The sequence below is a fragment of the Octodon degus genome, unplaced genomic scaffold (assembly GCF_000260255.1).
Source record: "Octodon degus isolate 3935 unplaced genomic scaffold, OctDeg1.0 scaffold00243, whole genome shotgun sequence".
Classification (NCBI taxonomy): Eukaryota; Metazoa; Chordata; class Mammalia; order Rodentia; family Octodontidae; genus Octodon; species Octodon degus.
In genome coordinates, this window is record NW_004524819.1 from 3,330,215 (window position 1) to 3,346,105 (window position 15,891).

Genomic DNA, 15,891 nt, shown 5'->3' on the forward strand with positions numbered 1-15,891 from the left:
TCCATCTTCCATTCTTCTCTCCCTGTTCTCTTCTGTTTGGCTTTATTATCTGGCTGGCTATGACAAGAGTGGAAAAGATGACAATTGTAGTCTTACTAGAGGATATGATCCATATTCCTCTTTGTTTCAGAGAAAAGAGTATTTTCAGTAATAATTGTGGTTAAAACCTTGTAGAACAAAGCAAGTGAAATTGGTATGTTGATACATCGGTATTCCAATGTTCATTTTTGTACTATTCACAATAGCTGAGAAATGGGATCAACCTAAGTGCCCATCAGTAGATGAAGTCATACATAAAAATACACAGCATTTTATTCAGGCAGGCATGGTGGCACACACCTGTAATCCCAGCACTTGGGAGGCTGAGGTAGGAGGGCCACTGTGAGCTCAAGTCCAGCCTGGACCACACAGCAAGACCTTGTCAAGAAAAAAAAAACTATATTAGAATTTTATTCAGCCTTTAAAGAGGAAGAAATTCTGCCATTTTCAATTTGGAAGGAACTTGTAGACATTATAATAAGTAAAGCACACCAAGCACAGAAAGGCAAGCACTACATAATGTCATATGTGGAATCTAAACAATTGGACTCAGAATTACAGAGGAATATGGTGGTTACTAGGGGTTGGAGGGACAGAAGGCTTAAAGAAATATTGGTCAAAGGATGCAAAATTTCCCTTAAGAGGAGTAAGTTAAAAAATCCTACAACCTAGAACTCTAGTTAATAATAATATGGTGTATTCTTGAAAACATATGAAGAAGATTTTAATGTTTCTTACTACAAAGAGTATGTGAAGGAAAGCATTTGTTAATTGGCTCAGTTTTTGCCATTCTGCAAAGTTTACATGCTTCACAACATGTTGTATATGATGAACACATGCAATTTTTCCATTCGAAAATTAAAAGAACATAAAAATGAAAAGCATGTTAGGGAAAGCTTTATTTGCCTTTAATGTGACTCCTGTGCCAATTATTATACCAAGAGATGTGGCCAGAAAGATGGAGCAGGAGGCCTGGCCAGACTCAGGTTGTGAGTTGGATTGGAGAGGATGGTGTCATTCTAACCCAAATATCCTACCAAACAAGCAGAATTTCTGGACTCAAAGGAGGGATGCTTTAATACAGTAATCTCTCATTATCTTTCTGGGCTACACTGTAAGACTCAGTGGAGATCTGAAATCATAAATTGAACTGAACCCTATGTGAACACTATATTTCTCTTACTGTGCACATCTATGACAAAGTTTAATTTATGAGTTACGCACCATAAGAGATCAACAACAATAACTAATAATAAAATAGAACAAGTGGGGAAAACATACTTTAATAAAGGTTATGTAAATGTGAGATCTTTCAAAGTATCTTATTGTACTTTTATCATTTCACTTTAAAGAAATACTTTATGGCTCCTCTTATATATCTGAATTGTTAGCGTCACTGAGTGCTTTGTGCCTATTCTCACGGCAAATAAGGGTTATGTGAACACAACTACTGCCACACTACGTATCTGTCTGATAAGGGAAGCTCCTACTAAATGACAAGGGACCTAGTATGTAAAGAGTCAATACAACAGCTGAAGAAATGATTTATGTCTTTCTGCCACTCAAAAAGGTGAGCAACTTTAGACTTGAGAGCTATTTATTTCTGGAAATTTCCGTGCAATATTTTGAGTCTTTAGTTGACCATGGGTAATGGAAACCATAGAAAGGAAACCTTTGTTTCCTTTTATAAGTGCATGTTTCTGAGTTATTAGTTTTTAAACACAGACCCTATTATGTAGATCATTTCCGTGTTATACATATTACCACCGTGGCTTATTTTAGACTACCAACATGGTGTCCCCCATCATGGCATCGAGAAGAGACATGTACAACCAGCCCTTGAGAGCCAATGTGAGCTGGCTTCTGCATACCACTGGGTAACTGCTCATAAAGAAGGATGTCTGCCAGGTGGCATGGCCACTATAGTTGTCTAAGAAAGTCTGTCTTGTGGCCCTCTGGTAGCCGTGAAAGCTCAGATTAAGCACTGCCAGGACAATTTGCTTTGTTCAGTATGTACAATGTTTGGGATGGACTGGTATATGAAAACAAGTAATCTGCTCCCCCCTACACTCTTCTTCTTGGAAGGGCTTCCTGGAAATACTTAACTGGCAATATGATAACTTTAAAGTAATATATAGCAATGATTATCTCACTGCAGTGTAAGTTTTGTGAGGGTGAGGATTTCATCTCATTTGTTGGGTGATACATTCCCAGAGTCGCTAGCAGAGAGCTCAAGAAACCATTCAATATTCCACGAATATTGATCAATAATGATTAGTCCCAGTCCCAGTCCCATGGCAACCACCCCTCACATGTGATACCCAAGGTGCGCAGACCTCACTTGGCATCCTATAGCTGCTGCTATGGTCCTCCAATCCCTGGAAGGACCACAGTTGCTAATAGAAGCCCTCAGTCCATGGGCTACATGGCTTAATAGTGTGAGAGCAGTGTGGTCCTTTGTCCTGTAATAGCCACTTTGTTCTCCTTGCTCCTCTATTCCTCCGGCTTAATGGTGCTTGTTATTTTCTGTCAGAACAAGAGGCTCTCCCTTTCTGCCGTGGGGCTAAGCCCCTCCTCAGCAGAGGCAAACCAAGATGGCAGCTTCTCATTAAGTCTCCAGAGTCTGCTGGGGCTTGTCTGATTAGAGTCTCCTTACACATTGGTTCAGAGAACTTTCTGCCTTTGCAGTTCTTTTGTTTCAGAATGAAAAAGCATAGCTAGGAAGCTGCAAGGTTGGAGAGTTGTTATGCGTGTGTGTGTGTGTGTGCGCACACACACACACACACACACACACGCATGCACGCACCAAACCAGATTTGCTGATAACAGGAGAATGGGAAGGCCTGAAGCTGAGGGAGCGTTTCAAGGTTACAGGCAAGGAGAGGCCTGCGGTGGTGGTGGTGATGGGAAAGATGAATAGACAACAGTTGAATGCATTATTTAGTGTGTTCCACATCGCAAAGCCAAGAATGGTTCCCTCGCACCAGAAGTTTTGATGTATCAGGCTGGCTGTCTCCTCAGAGGACACCCCAGTCTCCTCTCGAGTTCATGGAGACATGGTTGTCTAGGTGACAACTGTCAGGCAAGAAGCTGCAAGCCGGAGAATAAAATCGCCTTAGCTAATAGACCAGCGTGCTATTATGTACCTGAAGGTTTAACTGCTATATTACCCTGAAAGAATCATTTGGAGGGGAGGAAGGGGCTTGCTTTTCCCTGGGCTACATCAGTGAATTCAATTTCTATTGAAGAGAGACTAGCATTTTAAAAACCACTGTGTGTGGAGCTTCGAGTCCTTTTCTTCTTTCAGTGAGAAATGATTTAATAATGAACTTACAACTGCCGAGCCTCCAGTCAGCTCCCTGGAGCCCTGGAAGAGTGAAGAGGCACTGTGCAGAGCCAGGAGCTGGCAGGCTCTACCTTCTCTGTCCCTGTTCAGGCTAGGGCTTTGTGACTGAGGTTACCCCAGAGCAACTTGGTTCAGATGTGAGTAGAGGCTGAGCGATAATTTTCCTCCCTCACAAGATTGCCTGGTGCCTCTAATTAACGGTTGTGAATTCCTTAGATGGGGCTATTATCAGATGAAAAGGGGCTAATTGTAACGGTCACAATAGTTAACCTCTTGCAGGAAGGAGAAAGGGTGGGTGTGCATCCACTAGTGCGTGTTCATTCTTTCTGCAAATGAGGCAGAAAAGCTTGAGAATCATCGAAATTCTTTTGGCATTGAGATATCAGAAAGTGAAAGAATGTATTCACTGAAACTTTTTCTGCAGGCTAAGAACGGCCAACATTTATTGGGCTCTTTATAGCTCTAAGGGCTTTACTAGTTTGATCACGTTTAACCCTCAGCAATCCTGAGTTTCTAGTGCAATGACTATTATCCTTGGTCTGTAGGTGTGGAAATAAAGGCTTAATGAGTTAAGAACACTTGTCTAAGGCCCCGTTCTCCTACAGATGAAGGATTTTTTTCTTCAATGTGGTACTGAGGATTGCACCTAGGGCCTTTACGCTGAGCTACATCCCCAACCCTTTTTAAACATTTAAAAATACTTTTGATACAGTCTCATTAAATCACTAAGTAGACCAAGCTAGGCTTGAAATTATGATTCTTCTGTCTCTGCCTCCCAGAATGCTGGAATTATAGGCATGTACTATCAGCCCTGGCTACTAGTAAATATGTTTTACATTGAGAAGATCCCTCCAAAGACTGAGAGCTGAGCAGGAAACCTAGACTTTCCTGAATGAAAAGGCAGCCCTTGTGCAATAATCTGAGCACATTTGCCAACATCGCCCCAACTCTGGGCATCAGGGCAACCTCCTGCCCTCCCTTCTGCCCTGATTTCTGGCACTGCTCTGTGTTTTCTTTGGCCTCTTTCTTGGACAACAAACAATATCTCTGTTCTAGTTCACTATGACTCAAGTATCTTGCCTTCAAGTTATCCACACCCTGTCAGAAGCAGTTCTGGACACACCTATGCTGGTCTCCTGCTGTGGTCTTGATAGCTGATGAGACACAAGTATGTAGCATCAAACCATTGCTTTAAAAAATGGTCTGGATATAGAATAAATTATGAAAATACAACACAACGCAATCAAGACAATGGTAATAATGAAAATATCGACAACTATTTTAAGAGAATTTCCTAGTTCTGGGTCTTCCACTGAGCACTGGAAACATGCTTACCAGGAAGGTACAATTATGATTTCTATTCTAGCAATAAGAAAATGAAGGTATGAGAAAGTTAAGACAGTTGTCCAAAGTTACACCAAGTGCTTAATAGCAACGTTGGAATCTGAACAAAGGTATAAGTTGGTGCTATTAATAACTTTGCTACATTGCACATAGATAGACCAGCATAAAAGTATTCAGATATTATAGAGAAAGTGCAGATGAAGGGTTATGAATTTCATCAGGATGGTCCATACAAAGAGACAGAGGTAATGTATAAAAAGTATTACGCAAGAAGATGTAAATGATATAGCCTAAATACTGGGCTCCTGGTTTTCTCCTTGTGGCCTATATTTAAGATTGTATAACCTGTCACTCCAAAGCTTGTTGTCTTATAATAGTTATTGATTATCTTCCATGGTGTCTGTGGCTTAGGATTCAGGAATGGCCTATTTGGGTGTTATTTGATGTGGAGTCGCTCACAAGATTGTACTTATGTATCAGCTGGGGCTGCAACTTTGCTGTGTGACTCACTCACGTGGCTGGATATTGGTGCTGGTCATTGGTCAGGGACTCAAATTCTTTTTGACATGGACCTCATTCCATATGGCTGCTTGAATTTCTCACAGCATGGCAGGTGGCTTCTCTGGGACAAGGGGGGCAACAGACCAAGTTAAACAATGTCTTCCGTTTATGACTTAAATGGAAATCACAATCTGTCACTTTGCTGCATTATACTGGCTACACTAACCAGCTATGATGTGATGTGGGAAAGGACTATGAAGGGACATAAGTGACAGGAGGCAGAGATCATTATCTTAAAGTTCTCATGTTTTGAGTACAAAAAGCTACAGTGCCTCTTTTATGTGCCTTTGGTTTACTACTGCAATGTATAGACCTTTAGGATCCAAGAACCCAGAATTTTATGAGGTGATGGTACAGCTGATGTCTGAGAAGTTTTGTAGGGTTCTGAACAAAATGATGGATTTGATGAGGAAGGAGATGGTGAACTCTTTCTGGCAGGGAAGCAGGGAAGAGAGGCTGGAACTAAGGATAACCATAGGTCTTTAGTTAATTAAGCCAAAGTGCCAAGTACCCTGGAGACCTAGTTTCACTTAGACCATTCACCAGGCTCCTGTTCTTCTCTATGACTCCTACAGGAATGAAATATGTTCAATCAGTTTCTTGCTTCTAGTTTGGAAGTCTGCCTATTCATCATATGCCAGTAACCATCTCAGTAGAACCAGGATCCTGCTTTCTTCCTTCCACTTCAGTGCTTTGTGCATGGCTGGTATATGTGCATATGGGAATATTAAAGCCACTGGTGAATATATGTCTAGTCAATGGCAAGTTATGATATTTTACTAGAAATAAATTTAGATTGAATAGACAATAATTTATGGCATTCTAATTTGTACTTAACTAGATTCCATGCTAGATACTGGGGGAAAATTATAAGCCAAGAAGACACAATTTCTGCTCTTATGGTATTTATAAGAAACAGATAACAATACAAATAAATAAATAACTATGAAAAGCACCACAGAGACATGGAATGAGACCATCAAATCAGGAAACATTAAGAAAGTGAGGCTTGAGCAGAGATCTGTCTGAAAGATGAATATGTTTTTCAAAAAGTACTTTAAGTGGAAGGAACAAAATGTGCAAAAACGTGTTTTATAACTGGAAGGACCAGCCTCCCCCAACCCTGTGGCTCCAGCAGAGGGAGTGAAGAGAGGTATAGGATAAGAAGAAGAAAGTAGAGAGTTTGTCAGGGACTGGACCCTGCAGGACCTTATAGACATGTTGAAGATTTTGGCCATTATCCTAAACAATAAGAGGCCCTTTAAAAGTTTTAGAGAACATAGTTGAATGATCAGCCACAGTTTTGAAAATAGCTATATCTAGCATGTGGAGATTGGATTAAAGAAGGGAAAGACAACTTAGGACACTGCGTCCAAAAGAGAGATGTCAGTTTGGATCATGATGTAGTAGGAAGAGTGAGAATAGGATAGAATTGAAAAATATTTAGGGTTTAGAGTTGACAAGGTAGGATGAGCTTGAAGGTAAAATAAGCCACAAATCTCAGGCCCAGGTGAGGTTATAAGGGGTAAACAGGAAGTCAGAGTGAATGTTCTAAGAGGGAAGAAGGTGATATGAAAAAGACAGACCAGGCAGACAAAGTTAGGACAAGTCTGCAGAAGAGGAATCACACATCGCCTGGAGCATTTGAGCAGTGGTCTTTGTTGCCAAGAGGCACTGATCATTCCAAAGCATGGTTCTGATAGGTAAGGACCTGTGGTATTGTAAATAACAATTCCGTGGTCAGTCTCACCATTCTATCAAACAGCAGCTATGTCATGTCACCAAGGACTGCTTGGAGGCCAGTATTGAATAGAACAAGTACCCCATCCCCTTCCTCTCTCTCCTTTCCAGTATAGTTTGTAAACAGGATAGGTCTTGTCCAAGGTAGGATCCAGATGCAGGCATTAATAGTATCCATCCCTTAAAAATAACTTTAAGGGCAGGCCAGATAGCTCAGCAGACTAAAGTGCCTGCTTAGGCAGATGCAGGGAATGGGGTTCAATCCCCAGCATGCCATACAGGCCCCACCCCCAGGGGTGTAGAGACAGCAATTGAGACTGGGTGTGGTAGCTCATGCTTATAATCCCAGAGCTTGAGAAGCTGAAAACAGGAGAATCACTAGGAGTCTGATCTATGTAGTAAGACCCTGTAGACCCAGTACTAAATACATAAAAAAGTAACTTTAGACTACATATCTGAAATAATACTTTATAGTATATTATACTATATATATTGAAATATAAGTAGGCATCTTGGCCAACTTGTGTTGTTAGTGAAAAAAAATAACAGACAGGGTGGCTTAAGCAATAGATATTTATTTCTTGTGCTGTAAAAGCTAAAATGCCAGAAGTAAAGTTTCTGGCTGGTTCACTTCATGGTGAGTGCCCTCTTTCATTCTTGTAAGCATTTGGTTGTGTGATAAAGTGACCTCTTCTCTGAGCTTTAACTTAAAGACCCTGTTCTTTTCTCTCTACTTTTTTCTATAAAGACACAAATCCCATTTTGGGACACCACCCTCACAATCTCATCTACATCTAATTAACTTCCCAGGAGGCTCTTCCTCCTGTTACCTCGTACATTGGGAGTTAAGGTTTCACCATATGAATTAGGATGAAACACAAACAACACATGTTTAAATAGGAGGACCCAAGACCAGTGGAAGCCCAAAGAACTATAGGAATTTGGTTATAAAGGTGGCATGTCAAACTAGTATGAGAAATGAAAGATTGATTAATAAGTGATGTTGAGACAAGTGACTAGCTATCTGGATAAAATAGAAATGAATCTAGTTTTCATACCACTAAGAAAAACTCAAAATTTGAACCCATATTTAAATGCAGAATGATGAAATCTTGAAATTATTACAGGAACATATGAGAACACTTGTACAACTTTGGAATAAGTAAGTATTTTCTAAGTAGCACTTGATGTCCAGAACTTACGAAGGAAGAGGTTGAAAATTGTTTAAACATTTTGTTTATTTTATGCTAACTTATTGTTATTCTGATTGATTTTTAGGGAGATTTTTACTTGGTTATGTGAGGGGCGACTTTTCTTCTGGTTTGTCACTTGTTTATTGTTGTTCTTTTACTTGGTTCACTGTAGAAGGAAATATAAATGGATCTGAAAGTCATGAAAATATGAAAATTGATTTTTTTAATATGCGAAGTATAAAGTGAAACTGTATCAATATAACAATTCTTTATGCCTTCAGATTTATTAAAAATACAACAAACCGCTCACTCTCTGCTGTTAATACTATGGGGAACAGGCACATTCATAACTTAAGTTTGGAATGGTAAATTTGATGTGACTCTTACGGTAGAAAATTTGCCAATACTCATCAAAATTATAAATGCCTATTTTATTTTGCCCAAATCTTTAATTTTAGGATATTTTTTCAGTACTGGTAGTTCAAACTAGGACCTTTGTACTGATCCATATTCCCAGATCTTAATAAAATATTTAAGGTTCTCACAAGGTTGCTAAGTTACCCAGGCTGGAATCAAACTTGTGGTCTGCCTTCTTTAGCCTCCCAGACCACTGAGATCACAGGTGTGCACCACCACATCTGGTTAATTTTAAGGTTATAGTCTGTAAAAATACTTTCCCTCTTGTCCAGTGATGTTGGCATGAGAATATTTGCTGCAGCATTATTTGAAAAAGCATAAGATTAGGAACAACCCAAATGTTAAACAATAGAAGACTGGTTAAATAAATGATATTGTAGCATTTTGATTGCTCTAAAAATCAATGTGGGATAGTTCCATTTACTGATATGGTAAGAAATCCAAGATATATTTTAAAGTGAAAAAAGCAGCAAAGAGAAAACTATGTTGGGTGGTTTAGCGTGGCTTCCTTTGTTCACGATCAGGGCCGCCATGAGGGGCGACAGAGGCCGCGGCCGCGGGGGGCGCTTCGGCTCCCGAGGAGGCCCCGGAGGAGGGTTCAGGCCCTTTGTGCCACACATCCCATTCGACTTCTATTTGTGTGAAATGGCCTTTCCTCGGGTCAAGCCAGCACCTGATGAAACTTCCTTCAGTGAAGCTCTGCTGAAGAGGAATCAGGATCTAGCTCCCAATTCTGCTGAACAGGCTTCTATCCTTTCTCCGGTAACAAAAATAAACAATGTGATTGACAATTTGATTGTGGCTCCAGGGACATTTGAAGTGCAAATTGAAGAAGTCCGACAGGTAGGATCATATAAAAAGGGAACAATGACGACAGGACACAATGTGGCCGACCTAGTGGTTATCCTGAAGATTCTGCCAACCTTGGAAGCTGTGGCTGCCCTGGGGAACAAAGTCGTGGAAAGCCTAAGAGCACAGGATCCTTCTGAAGTTTTGACCATGCTGACTAATGAAACTGGTTTTGAAATCAGTTCTTCTGGTGCTACAGTGAAAATTCTCATTACAACAGTGCCACCCAATCTTCGGAAACTGGACCCAGAACTCCACCTGGATATCAAGGTGTTGCAGAGTGCCTTAGCAGCCATTCGACATGCCCGCTGGTTTGAGGAAAATGCTTCTCAGTCCACAGTTAAAGTTCTCATCAGATTGCTGAAGGACTTAAGGATTCGTTTTCCTGGTTTTGAGCCCCTCACACCGTGGATCCTTGACCTACTTGGGCACTATGCTGTGATGAATAACCCCACCAGACAGCCTTTGGCCTTGAATGTTGCATACAGGCGTTGCTTGCAGATTCTGGCAGCGGGTCTGTTCCTGCCAGGTTCAGTGGGAATCACTGACCCCTGTGAGAGTGGCAACTTCAGAGTACACACAGTCATGACCCTGGAGCAGCAGGACATGGTGTGTTACACAGCTCAGACTCTGGTTCGAATACTCTCACATGGTGGCTTTAGGAAGATCCTCGGCCAGGAGGGTGATGACAGCTATCTTGCTTCTGAAATATCAACCTGGGATGGAGTGATAGTGACACCTTCAGAGAAAGCTTATGAGAAGCCACCGGAGAAGAAGGAAGGGGAAGAAGAGGAAGAGAACACGGAAGAACCACCTCAGGGCGAGGAGGAGAAGAGCATGGAGACTCAGGAATGACCTCCCTTCCTCCCTTCCTCGCCTAAGCTGGCTGTTGGGCTTTGCATGGTGGCATCTGTGGGGTAGGGGAGACAGCAGGAAGAACAAGCTGCAGAAAGACGCATCATTCTGCTGGGTTCTATACTGGCTTAGCATCCAGAAGTCTCCCATTTGTGACTTATGCCACCTGTCTATAATGAAGCAGGATACCAACATTTCATCCTAATACTCTAGAATTCCCAGTACCTGACAGCCCCTATAACCAGTACTTTGTTGTTGAACTGTGAACTGTTTTAAATGTCTGGAGATTTTTTTTTCAAAAAAAAACAATTAAATTCTTCCCAAGTAGGAAAAAAAAAAAAGAAAACTATGTTTTCTATACTATTTTTAGGAAGTACAACTAATACTTATATTTGTTTGCATATATGTAAGGAAATTAAGGAGTGATTCTATAATTTTAACATTTTAACATTCAACATTTAACACTTTAAACATTATGAAATAGAAAAATCTTTCATTATATGGTGCTTTAGAATTATAATTAACCACATTATTTTCTTTTTTGACAGCACATATAATAATGGTGTACCTTAAAAGCAATGACATAAGGGCTGGGGAGATAGCTCAGTGGTCTAAGTGCCTGCCTGGAAAGTGCAAGGACCTGAGTTCGATGACCCTCATCCTGCATGCCATGCCAAACCCAGAACCTTGGGCACACCATGCTGACCACCAAAATCAGCTGTGGTGGCACATGCCTGTAACCCAGAGCTGGGGAGGCTGAAACAAGAGGATCATTCTAAGACTGAACTGCATAGAGAGACCCTGTACCAAATTAATGAAGTATTTTTTAAAACAGTTTTTTTTTTTAAAAAAAAAGCAGTGACATCTTAGATTTGATGCAATATGTAATAACAGTGGTTACCATTGTGAAAGGAGCCTGGGGAAAAGGTAAGAAGTCTCTTCATTTCTGTGCTTTGTAATTGTTTCCATTTGAGCCATGTGAAATTATTGCTTACCAAAACTTAACAGATAATAATAATAATAATAATAATAATAAAATGATACAACAGGAGCTAATATATATGCACACAGTAGTTTAGTTTCTAAGATCTATGTTCTGTAGTGATGTTCTAAGTAGCAGACTCAGTTCTAAAGGATTAAAATGGAACATAAACTGGTTGACCTTCAGCATATGCTAATTGATGAGACACAATAGTATGCTGTGCAGTCCTGGGTCCTCCTGGGAAGCTGCTGACTTTTTAACATCATATTTGGTTTGGCCAACAAGTGGGACATAGTATTTTTGAGATTATATTAATGCACTTTCAGTGGGAGAAAGATGTTGCATCATCTCAAAGCCTTATGAAAGTTGGAGACACACTATCATGCCATCTACCGTGACCTAGTAGGTATATTCAGTGCTGGTAGACCAAAGTCAATGCTTGGGCAAACAGAATTGAACCAGGGTCGTGATTTTGCCCATTTTTCCTCTTCCAAAGAATAGATAAGGTCTGAATTAGACAGGTTTTTCTTTTTGGCCTTTATTTTAATGATGAGAGTGTTTGCTTCACCTGTCTTCTTCTCTCTTGCCACAAACACTTATCAGAGTCATCTGGATTGGAGTGTTCCTAAATTCCCATGTTCAAAGGCTTAATTTTCAGAGATGTACTATTGGAATCTGGTGAAAACTTCAAGAGTTGAGGCCTAGTGACAGTTTTAGACCAGTGGTGTGTGTCCTCAAAGGGCATTGTCGGAATCCTTCTCCTGTTTCCTTTCTCCTTTTCACTTGATGGCCACTGTACGGTGAGCTGCTTTGGTCTGCCACAAACTCCTCTTCTGCTATGCTGCCCTAGCACAAATCCAAAAGCACTAGAGCCAATCAGTTGTGGGCAGGAATTTCCAAAACAATGAGCCCAAATAAAAATTTTCTCTTTGTTCTTTGACTTTTCTTAGGTGTTTCTTAGAGTAACAGAAAACTAGCACAGTAGATTAAGATGCTGAGAAGAATGGGGAACAAATCCACAGGAGTGACCAGTTGTGGTACTCTGAGTTGCTTCCCAAACACGATGTAATGAAAAGTAGAACTGGAAGAAGTGCTAGCAGGTCTTTCTTTGGAGAGGAAAAGTACATAACTTTGTATAATGCCTAGTTTAGGTGTAAAAAAGCAGGATTTCTATGTATCACTAAGATATGATGTTTTTCATTCTCACAGTAAAACATCTAGTAAGAGAGTAGCTGGATCAAATGCATACCAATGCTTATAGTAGCACAATCCATAATGACTAGACCTTAGAAGAGTCCTATATGACTACCAGCAGATAAATGGATAAAGAAAGTATGGTATTTATGTGCCATGGAGTACTACTCTGTCACGAAGTAGAATAAACTTGAGTCATTTGTAAGAATATGAAAGCACCTTGAAACTATAATGTTAAGTGAAATAAATGAAACACATAAGCTTAAATATTGCTTGCTTTCTCTTATATCACAAACTCAAGTCATAAAGAAAAATAAAAGATAGATAATAGAAAATGCAAGGCCAGATCTTTCTCAATTGGGAAGGGGACAAGAGATGGAGGGAAGGAGAAGGGTAGGGAATATAAAAAATAATTAAGATGTGTTCTGTACATGTACTGATGCCCTATAATGAACGTAATCATTGTGTACTACAAATATGTATTAATATAAAAGCAAAAATTAAAAAAAAATAGATCCAGGATTTTACTTCCTCAGTAAACAGGTAGCTGACTTCTAAATACTTTTAGTGAGTCTTTCTCTGTTTTGTTATCTGAAAAATGGATGCAATAATTTCTTTTCTTTCCTTACAATGATTTTATAAGAATAAATGACATAGTGTTTATATTATTATTATTATTATTATTATTATTATTATTGTTATTATTATTTGGCTGGCTCAGCCTACCCTGAGGATGGAGCTGGCATGGCATGTGGTGCCAGGGATCGAACTGCAGTCCCCTGTGCCTGCCTAAGCTTGCCTAAGCAGGCACTTTAGACTGCTGAGCTATCTCAGCAGCCCCCCTAGTGTTTATGAAGATACTGAAATGCAAGCACACAAAAGTGCTATAGGGGAAGTCACGTTTCTATTTTGCCTTTATTTAAAGTGGAGTCAGAATTTGTGTTGAGTCACTATTTGACAGTGTCAGCTCATGTGTCTGTGGGAGAACAGTCTTGCCCAACTGAACTGTGTGACAGTTGAGAAACATCTCTGAACAATGACAATGGGCAGCAGGGAGGGCCCAGGCCTGTCACCTCCTGAAGAAGGCACAACAACAATAACCAAATGTCATTGGAAATGTACTTCCACATCCTGTATAGCACATCATTCTCCCCTGAGTTCTTTTTTTTTTTTTAATTTTATTTATTTACGTGTGTGTGTGTGTGTGTGGCCAGCTCAGCCCACCACGGGGCGGGGCTGGCTGGCATGTGGTGCTGGGGGATTGAACCGCGGTCCCTGTGTTTTGCTAAGCTTGTTCTAAGTAGGTGCTTTAGACCACTGAGCCATCTCACCAGCCCTCCCCTGAGTTCTTGAGGTAGAGGTGAGCATTTTCATTCTATATGGAGAAACTGAAGTTGGGAGCTGAGCTTGAAACTTGGGTCTAGGTTATCCAGCTAAAATATCTGCTAAGATCCCATCCTGCCTCCTCCTTTCTATTCTCTGAACAGGTCTCTAGATTGCTATGGAGATGAGATAGAAACAGAAGAAGCATAGAAACTTTTGCTACTTCTAACACAGCTGCTAGCACATGTTTACTAGGGCATGGGGTGGCCATTTGGAACTGAAGTCAGTTAGATCATTGCTGAAATTCAGTCACACAGCAATGTACTCAGGTTAGATAGAACTGGAAGGTCTCAGTTCTCTGAAAGTTCACCTTCGGGAGAATATTTTGGGCAAATGGTGATCAATACTAGTAACAATGTATCTGTTGATACCATTTGCCAGTGATGTATGGGACCATGGCACTAGCATGCCTTAAATGTCTCCCAGCAGATTGTGTATTCATCTTACTATAGACTTCACTGTTAATGATTTGGACATGTAAAATCTTACAAACAAAAGAGTTACCCATGAAAGGATCCAAGGCAATTTCATAAATTGGGGTTCCTAAGGAACAGGTAGATAAGCAGTTTCAGGTGGCCATAAGGCTAATCATGACAGCAATGTCATATCACTTAGGTGAAATCTGGCCCCTCATCTGTTTTTGCACATGAAGTTTCATTGGAGCACAGTCATGCTTATTTATTTATACACTGAGTGGTCATAGGAGAAGCTGAATTGTCTGCAAAGATAAAAGTATGTATTATTTAGCCCATATCAGAAAAAATTTGCTGGCTTGTGCTCCAGGTGATGGCTGTGCATGTGTAATTGGACTTGTGAGGACCTCCAAAACTCAGGGCGTGTCCTTTACTAATGAGACATGAGAAGAGAAAAATAACACAAATCTCTGGATACACATGTCCAGAGCAATGCGTGAAGGTGTCTGCTTCCAAATAAAAGAGGGACATACTCTAATTGAATCAAACATCAGGGAATCCTGAACCTTGTATATGAAAGAAATCTGCTGTAAACTATCGATTTAGAAATACTGGAGTTTTGTCAACTTTCATGGATATGGATGGGCCTTGCATTATAAGCATTCATAGATGCAAACAAATTGCGGAAGTAGTATAGTTCATATGTCTGCCAATTAAAATACTTTATTTATAGTACTTGTGTGTGTTTGACTTTTTTATGCTTTACACTGTATAGTTGTGTTGAAGGATTAGTCCAACTTATGTTCTCCTGGAACTGAACTCATTTATAACTCGGGGACTTACTATATTTTTTTCAATTTTTTACTTTTTATTAGTACATGCATGTAGCACACAGTGATTATATCCTCACAGGGAACTAGTCCCTGCACATAACACATTTTGATTCTTTTTTATCCCTTTTCTCTACTGTCTTTTTTCTTTTCTTTTTTTTTTTATACTTCATTCTACTTTTTATTTAATATCCACATGAGTGTATAAAGCTCTAAATCCATCTGTGTATCACTTAAATTGTAAATAGTGGTGCTGGTTTTAATATAGATTCTCCCATTCACAAATAACACAAAATTTTAAGAAAATTAATTAATATGTCATTTTACTATAGGTGCAGTGCAGTGGAGTTGTACTCTAAAATTAAATCCCTAGGTCTATATTTGAATCCAGAACTTACATGCAATCAAGTACTTGATTATTTATTTATTTATTTATTTATTTGAGATGGTATCTTCTCTTGCTCAGGCTGGCCTCAAACACCTAGGCTCAACTCCTGCCTAAGCCTCGCAAGCACTGAGGACTATAGATGTACCCCCGGTGTATCCTGCTGCAGGTGCCTTATTAATTCAATAACCAAATATTCCTATAATTTGGCTTTTTAGTATTACTAATTTATGATAAGATTTTTACTTTGATGTAGGACTTATGTTGAACTTTTACAAATTATCTCTACCAGTCTAAACAGGCTATTTATGTTTTTCTTTCATAGATTCAAATCTTCCCAATTATCTACCAGAGATGTAG

At 39.8% G+C, this 15,891-nt stretch overlaps 1 protein-coding gene across 2 annotated transcripts; it reads left to right on the top strand.

Moving 5' to 3' along the window:
- The first annotated feature begins 9,136 nt into the window (after window positions 1–9,136).
- LOC101572781 (interleukin enhancer-binding factor 2) lies at window positions 9,137–10,673 on the top strand. Of its 2 annotated transcripts, XM_023706147.1 has the most exons (2): window positions 9,158–9,175; window positions 9,236–10,643. In XM_023706147.1, exons 1-2 carry the CDS (start codon window positions 9,172–9,174, stop codon window positions 10,342–10,344), a joined length of 1,113 nt encoding a protein of 370 aa, XP_023561915.1. In that variant the 5' UTR covers window positions 9,158–9,171; the 3' UTR covers window positions 10,345–10,643. The 2 variants fall into 2 exon arrangements, with proteins under 2 accessions (XP_004645966.1, XP_023561915.1); XM_004645909.2 differs by having other exon boundaries at window positions 9,137–10,673.
- Window positions 10,674–15,891: the final 5,218 nt, after the last annotated feature.

Excerpts from the sequence above, each read along its gene's own strand:
- LOC101572781 (XM_004645909.2), top strand. The coding sequence starts at position 9,172 with ATGAGGGGCGACAGAGGCCGCGGCCGCGGGGGGCGCTTCGGCTCCCGA.